General features: G+C 30.7%; 1 protein-coding gene across 1 annotated transcript; it reads left to right on the forward strand.

Annotated features, from left to right (window-relative positions):
• Positions 1-2,745: 2,745 nt before the first annotated feature.
• LOC127733452 (uncharacterized) lies at positions 2,746-12,217 on the forward strand. Its single transcript, XM_052242811.1, has 5 exons — positions 2,746-2,750; positions 3,841-4,060; positions 9,750-9,805; positions 10,061-10,210; positions 12,085-12,217. Exons 1-5 carry the CDS (start codon positions 2,746-2,748, stop codon positions 12,215-12,217), a joined length of 564 nt encoding a protein of 187 aa, XP_052098771.1.
• The last annotated feature ends 110 nt before the right edge of the window (positions 12,218-12,327 follow it).

Raw genomic sequence — 12,327 nt, forward strand, 5'->3', positions numbered from 1 at the left:
TTAATTCGATGTTTAAAGCATGATAAAGGATATTTGGCCCAAAAAATTACTTTGTAATATTATATTTAAAAACCAATATTTACCATCTAAAATATGCAAATTTAGATAAACTAGACATTTCTTCTGTCTATTGTTTGTTTCAATTTTTAAATATTTTTTTCATCAAATGTTACCATAATCACTAAAGTTAAATTTCATGGTATTTTAGGGCCAATGTTGACCCTTCGTGAACCTACTCTTGCAAGTTATTATTCAATTTAGCCTTTTTATGTTTTTTTCGTATTATCTTGCTATAATATTCAAGATATCGAACGGGACTGACAGACAATGAAAAGATTATTACGGCAAAATGTTTTTACTCAAGCTCAAGATGATTTGTGTAGTATGTTGTTCAGAAATCTTGTTTAAATAAATTATTACATAGGTTTACTGCAGCTTTTATAGCAGAAGAAGAATGGTCTCGCAACGAGCATATTACAATATAACCATTATTTTAGACAACAACAAAATACAATAATCATGTATGCTTACAAAGAAAGAACAGTTTGAACATATATATATATAAAATACAGTGTAATACCTCCTTCTCAGGTACATTGCTTTTAATAAATTGGCAAATCAGTGGATATGTAACTTAACTGCAAAAGTCGCCAATGAACGGAGCTGCATAAGGTGGCGATAGACTCACATGGTATACATGCATGTAGATAGACAATACAGTATTAATAATTTGGTTGGAATATAACGAGAAGATGCACATAACTGGCATATCATTCTATGACATGTATATCTTCTAAATGTTTTGCAGGAAATATCCCTTATATTGTTATTGTTGGTAGTCGTGCTACATCTCACCGAGATCGTATTCGAAGATGATCAACAGAAGGAAACTATTAGCATAACAAGCTATCATACTCTCAAAACTGGTATAACTATTATTCTGTCACTTAAGTTTTTAAAGGAGAGCAACTTTCATTTGAGTTTGTTTCACTCCTAGGCTAGTTTCAAACCAATCCTTCAATCTGTACACAAAATTGACAATATTAAAGCTTCAGAGCTACTTTATGTGTGCACGTTGAGGTTCTGACAACATAATTATGATTGTATCGTATTTCTGAACGTAACTGCTGCTTAGATTTATTTGGCAAAAGCAAATTATGTATCTAAAAATGAGAAAGTAGAGCATTCTAAAATTATCCGAAGTAAATTGACTTGTATAATTTGGTAACCTAAACGCTCGTTTTATCTATACAAGAACCTCTGTGGCACTTGAATCAAAACAGGTGGTAAGTTGAATATCAAATATGACGTTAAAGACCATTAAAAGAAATAGAAACTTGTGCCAAATAAGGCTAAGGCCGTCTATGCATACGGGTAGAAAAGTCTTAGTGTTTCTGAAAAACTCACTAACTCAGTTAGGTTACGGAAGATTTTCAATGCAAAATGTATATTTTTCATATTTTGACCCTATGAGTGAAACAAATCACAAATAAATTGGCCATTCATGTACATCTTTAACTATTAGTATATAAACAAATATTTATAGAGGTAAGAAATAAATATTCTTCATGTAGTAGTTTTATTCGCAAATAGGTGTGATATTGAGAGAACATAAATATGTCACAAATGACCATGTTTTACTTTGATTGTCTTTATTCTGTCTGTCGTATTGTTCTTTCCCTATTAATAATATGGATTTATCAATACAGAAGAACTCATGCAGTATATAAAAAGCATTTGTACTTACTTTGCATCCAGTACACAGGGGAGTTTCACTCACATCAATTTCACGTGAATTAATATTCATGTGAATCTCACGTGAAATTCACGTGAATCTCACCTCAAACGAGCTCATACGTGAAACTCACGTGAAATCAGTTCATGTGAGTTTCACGAGAATCTCATGTGAAACTCGCATGAATTTCACGTGAAAATCACATGAATTTTTTTCACGTGAATTTTTAAAATAAAGTAATTCAAATAACATCTATAATTTCAAATTAAATAAAAATCATGAAAATACCAATTTTTTTTTGTAAAGTTCACGTGAAATTCATGTGAAAAATTTCCCATGAGATTCATGTGAATCTCAATTCACGTTAAATTCACATGAAAATTTTCAAGTGAGTTTCATGTATATATATTCGTTGTATTCGAGGTGAATCTCACGAAATTTTCACGTGAATTTCATGTGGGATTCATGTGAAATTCACGAGAGCAAATTTTGCCTGTGTAAATGAGCATAAGTATTTGTAATATTTTAAGTATGCATGCAGATTATGAATAAAGTATTTGGTTTTTTTTAACATTAAAACTGTATTCCCTTTGATTCATATACTGATGAGATGTAAAACAAAAAACACTGCTGAAATCTAAACAACAGACAAGTGTCAGTAAAATGTTCAGCTAGTTTAATGTGAGCCCTGCGAGAACACAAAATCAGTTAAATCAATGTCTTACATAATATTCCTTAATGATTGTAGTTTGTGACCTGTTACAGTTAAAAACAGAAGATTTCGGAAATGCTCTGCTGAAGAACACAGTTTTGATAAGAGGTAAGTGTGTGTCTTATTCGTTTGGCCTTTTACTTGCTAGTGAACATAAATTAGTACTCTTAAACTGTGTTTTGAAGTTAGTAACTCTGCTCTACAAGACAAAGCTGCTTAAAACAGTGAATAATAGAATATGTATTGCTATTATCAGCTAAGATTTATAGCACTTGGGAGTTTAATAACAAAATTACGAATGAGGTAAATGTAGTATTTTAGTGCAAATCATATATTTCGTGTTTGATAGGGTGTAAACCAGAAATTTGAGAACTTCTAATTTGACTTCATGGCAGCGAACCAGCGCTACTATCATGAAAGGGGAACAACTCTTACTCACCGATTTAAGGTCCATTGAGGATACAAGAACTTGATTATTTATGCTAAAAACTCTTTAAGTATCGTAAAAAATCAAACAGAAGTAGTATTTCTAATTGTTATCTCTTAATTCATGATTTAATGAAATGTCTAGTAAACGTCAATTAGACAACAAATATGTTTTTTTATGCAGAGATAAATGCTTGTGAAACGATATGCACTCCCTCAGGCAAAGTTGACCTTAGATGGATTTGGCTATTATTGTTAGGCACATTTTGGTCATAATGCTCTTCAATTGTTTCTTTTCTTATACAGCCTATGCGTTCAAATATTCGGCTTTGAGCGTTCCAGATAAGCGCTTCGGACGCATAAAATTTGTAAAGTGTTGTTTTTACATTACTTTTTTGTCAGTATATGTTTTTTTTGAAAATTCGTTTTTTTACGTCTGCTGCATCTGCTTAAATTTAAACTAACCATATGCATTTCTACATTTCATTTTTATCAATGGTACTGAAATAGTGGAATAAGTGAAATTACTTAATTATGACGTATGATGGACATGTATGCATTTTATTTTTCATGGTATTTAGGGGAAATTGTACAATTCAATAAAACTGTAACCAAAGCTTGTAATGAACGAGATGCACTGGCGAAGGCTCTTTATTCCAAACTGTTTGACTGGATTGTAGAACGGATCAACTCACATTTAAGTAGTAGATGCATTACTTCGTAAGTTCAAAATTCCAAATATTTGTTTACTCATATTAAGAGGAACTATGAAAATTTCACAATGATACACAAATCAATTACTTCGATCTTTAATTTTGTAAATAAGAAAATACAAAAAAGCTAACATGAATCAATAAAATTAAAAATAAAGTTTTTTTATTGCAATTTAGTTATATATCAACATTTTTTTTATCTTTTCCTAATTTGAACAAAAGTGTTATAAGATTTCTCTTTTTAACTTTTACAGGACTGTTAAAGATATAAGTATTTTAGACATGTCAGGATTTGAAAATTTACCAAGAAATGGATTTGAACAACTTTGTATAAATTCAGCAAATGAAAGAATGCAAATGTTTCTTACTGAAGCAATGTTTGTTCAAGAAGAAACTGACTATATATCAGAGGGCATAGTGGTTTCCCCTGCTGAGTTCCAAAATAATGATGAAATTGTAGATTTTTTATTTGAGGTGAGTTTTATCATGGAAGTAATGTCAAGTCAATATAATACTTCAATGGTAATATATACTGAAAATAATATCGCTCTCGAGTAACAAATCTTCATTTTTTTAAGATTGAATATGCCTTGAAGATATTTGCAATCTCTATAATTTAGAATAATATTACTAGAATATTACAATAAGTGTGTTTTCATTGATTATTTTACTGTGTATATATAATTTAATTGTTATTCCTTTATTTTAAGAAGCCAGTAGGAATATTTAATATAGTAGACGAAGAAACAACATTTCCGAAATCAACAGATGCGACCCTAAAACAGAAATTGGATCAAGTTTGTTCAACTTCACCTTTCTATTCATCAACAGTCGATGATGAAAAGTTTTCTATATCTCATTATGCAGGAAAAGTAAGTATGATATATATGTCAGGTCTTTGGTAGGTTTAATTTATTTGTCACCAGACGATTAAGAGCTTGATATATTGTATAGACACCAGTCTGCATGTTATCCTCTTGACATATTGTATAGACACCAGTCTGCATGTTATCCTCTTGACATATTGTATAGACACCAGTCTGCATGTTATCCTCTTGATATATTGTATAGACACCAGTCTGCATTTTATCCTCTTGACATATTGTATAGACACCAGTCTGCATGTTATCCTCTTGACATATTGTATAGATACCAGTCTGCATGTTATCCTCTTGACATATTGTATAGACACCAGTCTGCATGTTATTCTCTTGACATATTGTATAGACACCAGTCTGCATGTTATCCTCTTGATATCTTTTATGGTTATTTGTGTCGCTAGATTGCCGTCTCAGTGATATATATAAACAACATCTCATTCCATTCAAATTTCAATTTATTTTGCTCCCCGTAACAATTTCGGGAGCATATAGTTATCGCTTTGTTCGTCCGTCCTTCTTTCTCCCGTCCATGTATCAGAAACAAAGGATTCCGGATGATAACTGGAGTGTCCCTTGCTGCATGAGTAGGAATAAAACTTATACAGATGGAATCATAGGGAAAATGAAGAATCCTATTGATTTGGGGGTCAATAGGTTGGGGGTCAATAGGTCAAAGGTCGTAATCACTATATATGAAAATAAAAATAAATGGAAAGATGGTTACCGGATAGCAATTTGGGTTTGCCTTGCTTGATTGGAACAAAAGTTATACAGATGGAAGATTTAGGGAAGGGAAAGAAGCTTAAAGATTTTGGAGTCATTAAATCAAAGGCTACCATTACCAGAAATAGATTTTTGAGGGGAAATGGTTTCAAGACTGTAACTTGAGATTTCTATGGTAGATATAGGAAGCCTATTAAATTTGGAGTTAATAGGGAAAAGGTTAAGGCGACTATGTTGTGTTATTTAAAGAAGATTTTAAAAAACAACGGTTTCCAGATAGTATCTCGAGTTTCCCGTTGCTTGGTTGGAAGGAAACTTAAACAGATGAAAGATAAAGGGCAGGAGGAAACTGGTTTATTTTGGGGTTAACAGGTCAAAGGTTAAGGTCAATGTTATTAAAAAATGATTAATTTCAAAATTTGGATATTTGGATATTCCACTATGAATTGCAACACATTTTTACAGGTGAAAAATAAGCAATAATAGAACAAGTTTATTTTTCCCTCTAGACATATTAGTTTTTCGAACCCCTCAAATATAAAAAGTTTAACTCTAAATATTGCTCTGACGTCTGACCCTGACCTGGGACTTCAAGTTTCTGTCTCGAAATCGTTATACGTCTATTTTGAAGTAGATAATCATACACCATTCGATTCCGTTTTCCTTTACTTTACGAATCTGTAACTTATACACGTTTGTTGTTATAATGTTATTATACAGAGACTGCGCTATTGGGTCTTACTGTCCATGCACATTTGAAAAAGTCAGTCCGATGTTCGAGTAATCACTACTGAAATTATGAATGAGTTTTTCTTATTGCGAACCTAATACTGTCGCATTTTTTCGCAACAAAAAAGGTCGCAATAATTTCTGAATTTACAGCATCAGTTGGCAGTGCCACTTTTTTACTTTTTAAAAAAAAAATGTTATTTAAATCGAAGAAAGGTACATATTATATTCAGGTTTTTTTCTAACACTGTTGAAAAGCAGTTTTGTAAAAAGATTACACTTTAGGGTTAGATTAATCTTAATATATTGAATTTTCTCTCTCATAATGTGTTATGTAGATTGCATATTAATGTTGTATCATCGTGTGCAATAATGGTTAACATTTTTTTATTCTTTGACACGCAATGTGCTTGTTCATTGTCCTTAAACGTATATATGATTTAACACAGAAATATCATTTATTTTCCAATGAAAACACGAATTCTGCAAATAGTACCAGTGTTTTAGTACACGACCGCGTAAAATAAGATGTCACAATAATATGTCATGTACATGGGATATATCAATTAATTTTCTCATAGTCCAGTCCTAAAAAGGTTGATTTTTTTGTCATATATAAAACTGTTTACTACTTGACCTTCATTTATTTACATTTATGTTTGTTTAATTGGACGATATAGCAAACATGGACTGCTTGTGGTAGGAAAGTTTGTCTTGTGTTGTTAATCATTTAGTAATATTTTCCACTAAACTAAATATATTTAACATGATTTGGTATATAATATAGATTTCAACTGTTAAATCATTTTCATAGTTTCAAATATTGAAATATTCAATGCATGTAAAATGATATTCAGCGTTTTAATCGGATATATTTTGAACTTGATTCATTTTACTATTGCTGCCTGTTGGACTTCAGATATATGAAACGTTAAAGTTAAAACTTGTTTCGTCTCCTTATTCTTGTGCGGCTTTATATCTACATTTCACTTATCTAAAAAATGGAGAACCAAATTTTCGCTTCCATATCATGCATAGGTCGAATACCAGGTGGATGGTATGTTGGAAAGAAACAGGGATAAATTGAGTCAAGATTTTGTCAACTGTTTGTCTGAGAGCCAGAATCAATTTGTCCAAAACTTAACAGATTTTTCAAGGTAAATCGTAAATTTTAATGTAATGAAATCACAATTCGGACGCATCAATTTTTTTAATTGTTGTTTTCGTATATTTCTCATAAGAAAACTTGCACTGATGTTTAATGTTTGTACACAACATAAGATCATGTATTTATCGCTGAGTACTTCCAATGCAAGATGTTTAGACAGGTCAAATACAATCAAAACAATCTTTGGACGTATAAATACTTAAGCAGTATATATAGTTAAAGTAACCTCACGATATTTAAACGATGCGAAAAGTCTTAGTTTCACTAAATAATTTTTGACTTAGGAAAAGTTATTTTTTTTCTGAGCGTACATAAATTGTTTAATTTTTTCATGGAATAACATGGCTGCAACCGTCCAAGCAAAGGATTTCCGCCTATTGTGCCAGATGTGTCGTTTGCTTTTTCCTCTTTTTTTTTGTATCTTTGCAAAATTAAGAAACTGTTACTTTTTATATAGACTTTTTTATATATCCTTTCAATTAGTTATCATTGGTACAATTATTGTAGCAACTTATCAACGAAATGGAAATCACAACAATCACTTTGCAAGAGCGAGGATACTGTCAGTGAAATATCTATCAATAGTTACGATAGGATTACACATTCAAACGAGAAAAGGTAATGTAGCAGGTAATCAACATTCAAAAGTTCTGAAACCTGCTATTACTTCTTTGTTTAGATAAACTGTGTGTAATGCAACATAAGCAATTGTTGTAAAATAACAACATTTATTTAGAATAGGGAAGGGTGTTAGAAACTTCCGTTTTTTGGCCATTTTTAAACTAACTATGCATTGATCTTTATGATGTTTTGCAAAATAACAATCTTCATTCTCGTGGAAAATTTTCTTTTTATTTTTTTTTTGTGAATTTGTTTTATAGTTTATTATATAAAATTGAGAATGGAAATGGGGAATGTGTCAAAGAGACAACAACCCGACCATAGAGCAGACAACAGCCTGCTTGTTTCTTGTTTCCAAAAATCTAGGAGTAAAATAGATTCGAGTCCAATTTTTTTTATTTAATATTTTTGCGAAATTAGTTTTATCAACACCTTTTTATATGTAAATGGATGCTATTTGATTAATTATTCTCATCAAGAAGTCAGTACCTATTGATTAATTGATTGATTGATTGATTGATTGATTGATTGATTGTTGAAAGTCCAGTGACAAATATTTAATGCGTAACCAGGACGAAGCAGCATACCTTATAAAAGAATAAAGTTACATATCTAGAAAGAAGTTGATGGTAAAAAAGCTGGAAATGTCATCCAAAAAAAAAAATATTTTCAGTCAGTATATATGTTCAATCATATAGAAATTTATGAATCTTTAATTGAGACTTTTTCGTTATAATTGTATTGTTTATGAGCTGTCTTAAAAGATATTTAACATATATACTATTTTACTCTAAATTCTGTTTGTAATGTATGCATAAAAACGATGTTTTGACTGAAAAATCGTTAGAATAATTTTATTACATTTCACCTTTTCACTTTTTTTATTATACCAAATTAGTATGCCTGAACTATTTTCTATATTTGAATAATAAATACATATATCAAAACGTAACTGATTGAAATTACACATGGTTTATGTATTTCAAAACGTGATTTAACATTCCTAAGTCTCAATAATAATATGTACATAATGTTTAGCCCTGAGATAAATTCAGCCATTGTCCTTGATTTAAGCATTTTACAGATGGACAACATGTACACCTTAGATGACTTCAAGATAACAGAATATCAATGTTTTAGTATTAATGACAAACAAAAATTTGTTAATTACACACTGCATTTGTTAGATCTTATTCAAGACAAAGGCAGAGGTGGATTTAGGGAGACCAGGGGCCGCCCCTCTTATAGAGCTATATATATATGATAAATGCATAGACTTTTTACAAGGATAACTCCAAACGTTGGCTTGCAAAGGAGCTCCCTTTTTCAAAATCCTGGATCCGCACCGGACAGTAAACTTCCCTACAATTCTGCTGACCAGTATAGGTAAACATAAGAAGATGCTTATTTAGTATCGTAAATCCAATTTCTTTCATGCAGTGGTTTACACTCAAATTTTCATTATTATTATTTTTATTTGCGTTGATTTATTTTGTATTCAAATTCATTTTAGAAAAAGTTCTGGAAGTAGTGTCTCAGGGTCTCGAAAATCTAACTTTGTTTCCAGACATTTCCGGGTAAGACTTTCTCTATTTTCCCTAACTAGTAAAATCAGTACATCTCTAGTTGGACAACGATCCAACGAAATCACAAACTCATCTTTTTTAAATGTGCTGAATGTAGTTAAAATGTGTTTTCTTGATATCTTATTGATAAATTGAATTGATAGTATCTATATTACTATCAGTAATACAATTTTCGTAAATCAAACGCCATTTGAACCATTAGATAATTAGTAATAAGGGAATTGCAGCAGAGATATAATTTTAAATTTCATATTTGCATGAGTGGTTTTATTTTTAAACAGAAATCAAATCTAGGTTAGTATACTAGTCCCAGATCAAATATATTTCTTGTAATGATAATAAAAATACTAATGATTAATCATTATGCACTTTTTCATAAAAGATTCATCATAAATGCCTGCAGTGCACTATATACATTTAATAGAATTATAAAATTAATATTGTTACTTTTACAGAGATCATTATCAGATTTAATGAACAAAATGTCTGATGCCAAGCCTTGGTTTGTCAGGTATGTATATATGGTCCAGTTACCAGTTTGACTTAAGGACAAAACAAAGCCCGTAGGGGAGTAATGTTATCTCAAATACTCTATAGTAAATTACATTATCTGAAAATCTCTTCCACCCTTTCTGGCTAGTCATATTTCCTATAATAAAAATTGCATTTTGTAAAATCATTTCGAACCAATGAATTAATTTTTACGGATTTTATTTGATTTGTCACTTTCGTCGAATGAATGTTGAGTAGGATTATTTTTTTATAGATGTATTAAGCCCAATGAAAAACAAGTTCCAGATAAATTACAAACTGATCTTATTGTGGATCAGTTGAAATGTAATGGATTACTTGAAATTGCAAGGATTCGTAAAAATGGATACGCACTTCGTTTGACTGCGGAAGAATTCTTACAGAGGTTTGTATATTTAATAAATAATTCTTGTTATTGTATAGCTTATCCTTCACTTATTAACAACATTTAAAACAAATTTCATTTTTAGTCATCATATTTGTTCTTAAAACTATATAGGTATGTATTAGTACTCTGTATTTGTAATTTTTTTGTAATTTTTAGGTTTTAAATTTTGATTAATTCAATAGAGAAAAAATGTAAAATTTCAACGTTAAAAATTATCTAACTTCTTACATTTCTTTTCGAGCATCGTAAACAAAAAATGATTATTTTAGACGCACATACGGGGCATCAATTCATTTCCGTATTTTAAAATTTTGTAAAAGTATAACTAATAATTGGGGTATACAAGTGCAGGGTTTGCAAAGTGATTTCTAAAGTCACATAATCTCTGCTGTTTGGGAACAAACATGTTTGACAGACCTAATGTTTGTGTATTTCAATTGTAGTGTTCTAGTCTACTACGTATTCTATAAATCCATTGAATTATTGTTGTTTGCTTATTGTCCAGTGGCAAATATTTGATGAATATTCTGAACGATCTGTAAATAAATAAATCAACTGGCCTTTTTGTTTAGCATTTTGTTTTATTGTGATATGCATGCTTCATTAAAAGGAATGTATTTCTAATTGAATAATTATGTTAGGCTGTATACCAGAAAGAATGAAATCACGGATTTATTTGATTTAAAAGGGATATTTTAGTAGAGATGATGATAAAATAGAGATTTTGGAAGAATTTAACATTCTCTTTAGCTTTTCATTAGAGAAAAGAAAAGATGCTGGCTGTTTCTTCTTCTTTTTCTACTACTTATTTTGTACAATAATTTCTCAACCAATAACACACAAGATTAGAATGCATTAATAATGATGTGGCTGTCACTACTGTTATATCTCATATACAGCAATTATATCATCGGGTTCATTAGATGATGGTGATGATGATGGATGGCTGCTTAATGTCCAGCGGCAAATTAATATGCATACTCAGGATGAGAACATGTTAAAGCAATATGAATATTAACCCTGCTTTGTACTAGACCGACCGGCTGACGTGCTATTTCACAAGGTAACAGTTCGCAGGAAGACATGTCACCTTACCCAGACACATTATTCTGACACCGAACCGACCAGTCTTTGCTCTTACTCCTTAATGCTGCGTGCTTAGCGGAGAAGCAGCAGATAGCAATTTTAAAGTCTTTGGTTAGACCCGGCCGGGGTTCGAACCCACGACCTCCCACACTCGAGGCGAACACGCTACCACGAAACCTCCGAGGCGTTTGGTTCATTAGACAAGACGGGTGCAAATCGGATGTTTGATAAAGTAATTTGTCATCAATGTCTCCATTTTGTTTATACATATGCACTTAAAGTAACATTTTATTACGTGTGGTTGGGTTTTGAATTGATGTTTCATTTTTAGTTCAACTGTTAGAGTATAATATGTCCATTTATAAGGAAGAAAAAAAGATGTCAGGTTATTTATAAAAAAAATATCACTATGCTATACATAATATCATCATTATAAAATTCCAGAAATTATGTGATTTTGGCGATCTCATATGTCTATTTCAATACGTTAAGAATATATCTCTTATATTCTGTTAAGTAATATTTTACTTATAATATGTTTAATGAAATATTAACTCTACCTCCTTTCTCAGCAAATACTTTTCAATATAAGGTGTCACTGCTTTTAAAATGTGCCAAATGTCAATTGTCATAATGTAATACAACTTTTATGTACTATCTAATATAGCTTGCAATGTACTTGATATATGTTGTTATGTTGTTCAATACTTACTAATTAGAGCTGTAATATCACACCCTCGAGTGCTTTTATATGTTATATTTTTTGTCAACAATACTTTTTATAGATATCGAGACATATCCTTTGAAAGGAAAGAGGTAATACAATCAACGTTTGACAACTGTGAAAAAGTTCTACTTGACGCCAAAATTACTGGCTATGCCTTTGGCAAACAAAAGGTGCGTCTGTGTGAATTATAAAACGTTTCAGATTATAGTGGTTTGTCAAAAGTGAAGAGAAAAGACATTCAATATACTAAAAGTTCATACAAACTCGCGCATTAACTTAATATACTAAGACACAATGATCA

The sequence above is a fragment of the Mytilus californianus genome, unplaced genomic scaffold (assembly GCF_021869535.1).
Source record: "Mytilus californianus isolate M0D057914Y unplaced genomic scaffold, xbMytCali1.0.p SCAF_3, whole genome shotgun sequence".
NCBI classification, from domain to species: domain Eukaryota; kingdom Metazoa; phylum Mollusca; class Bivalvia; order Mytilida; family Mytilidae; genus Mytilus; species Mytilus californianus.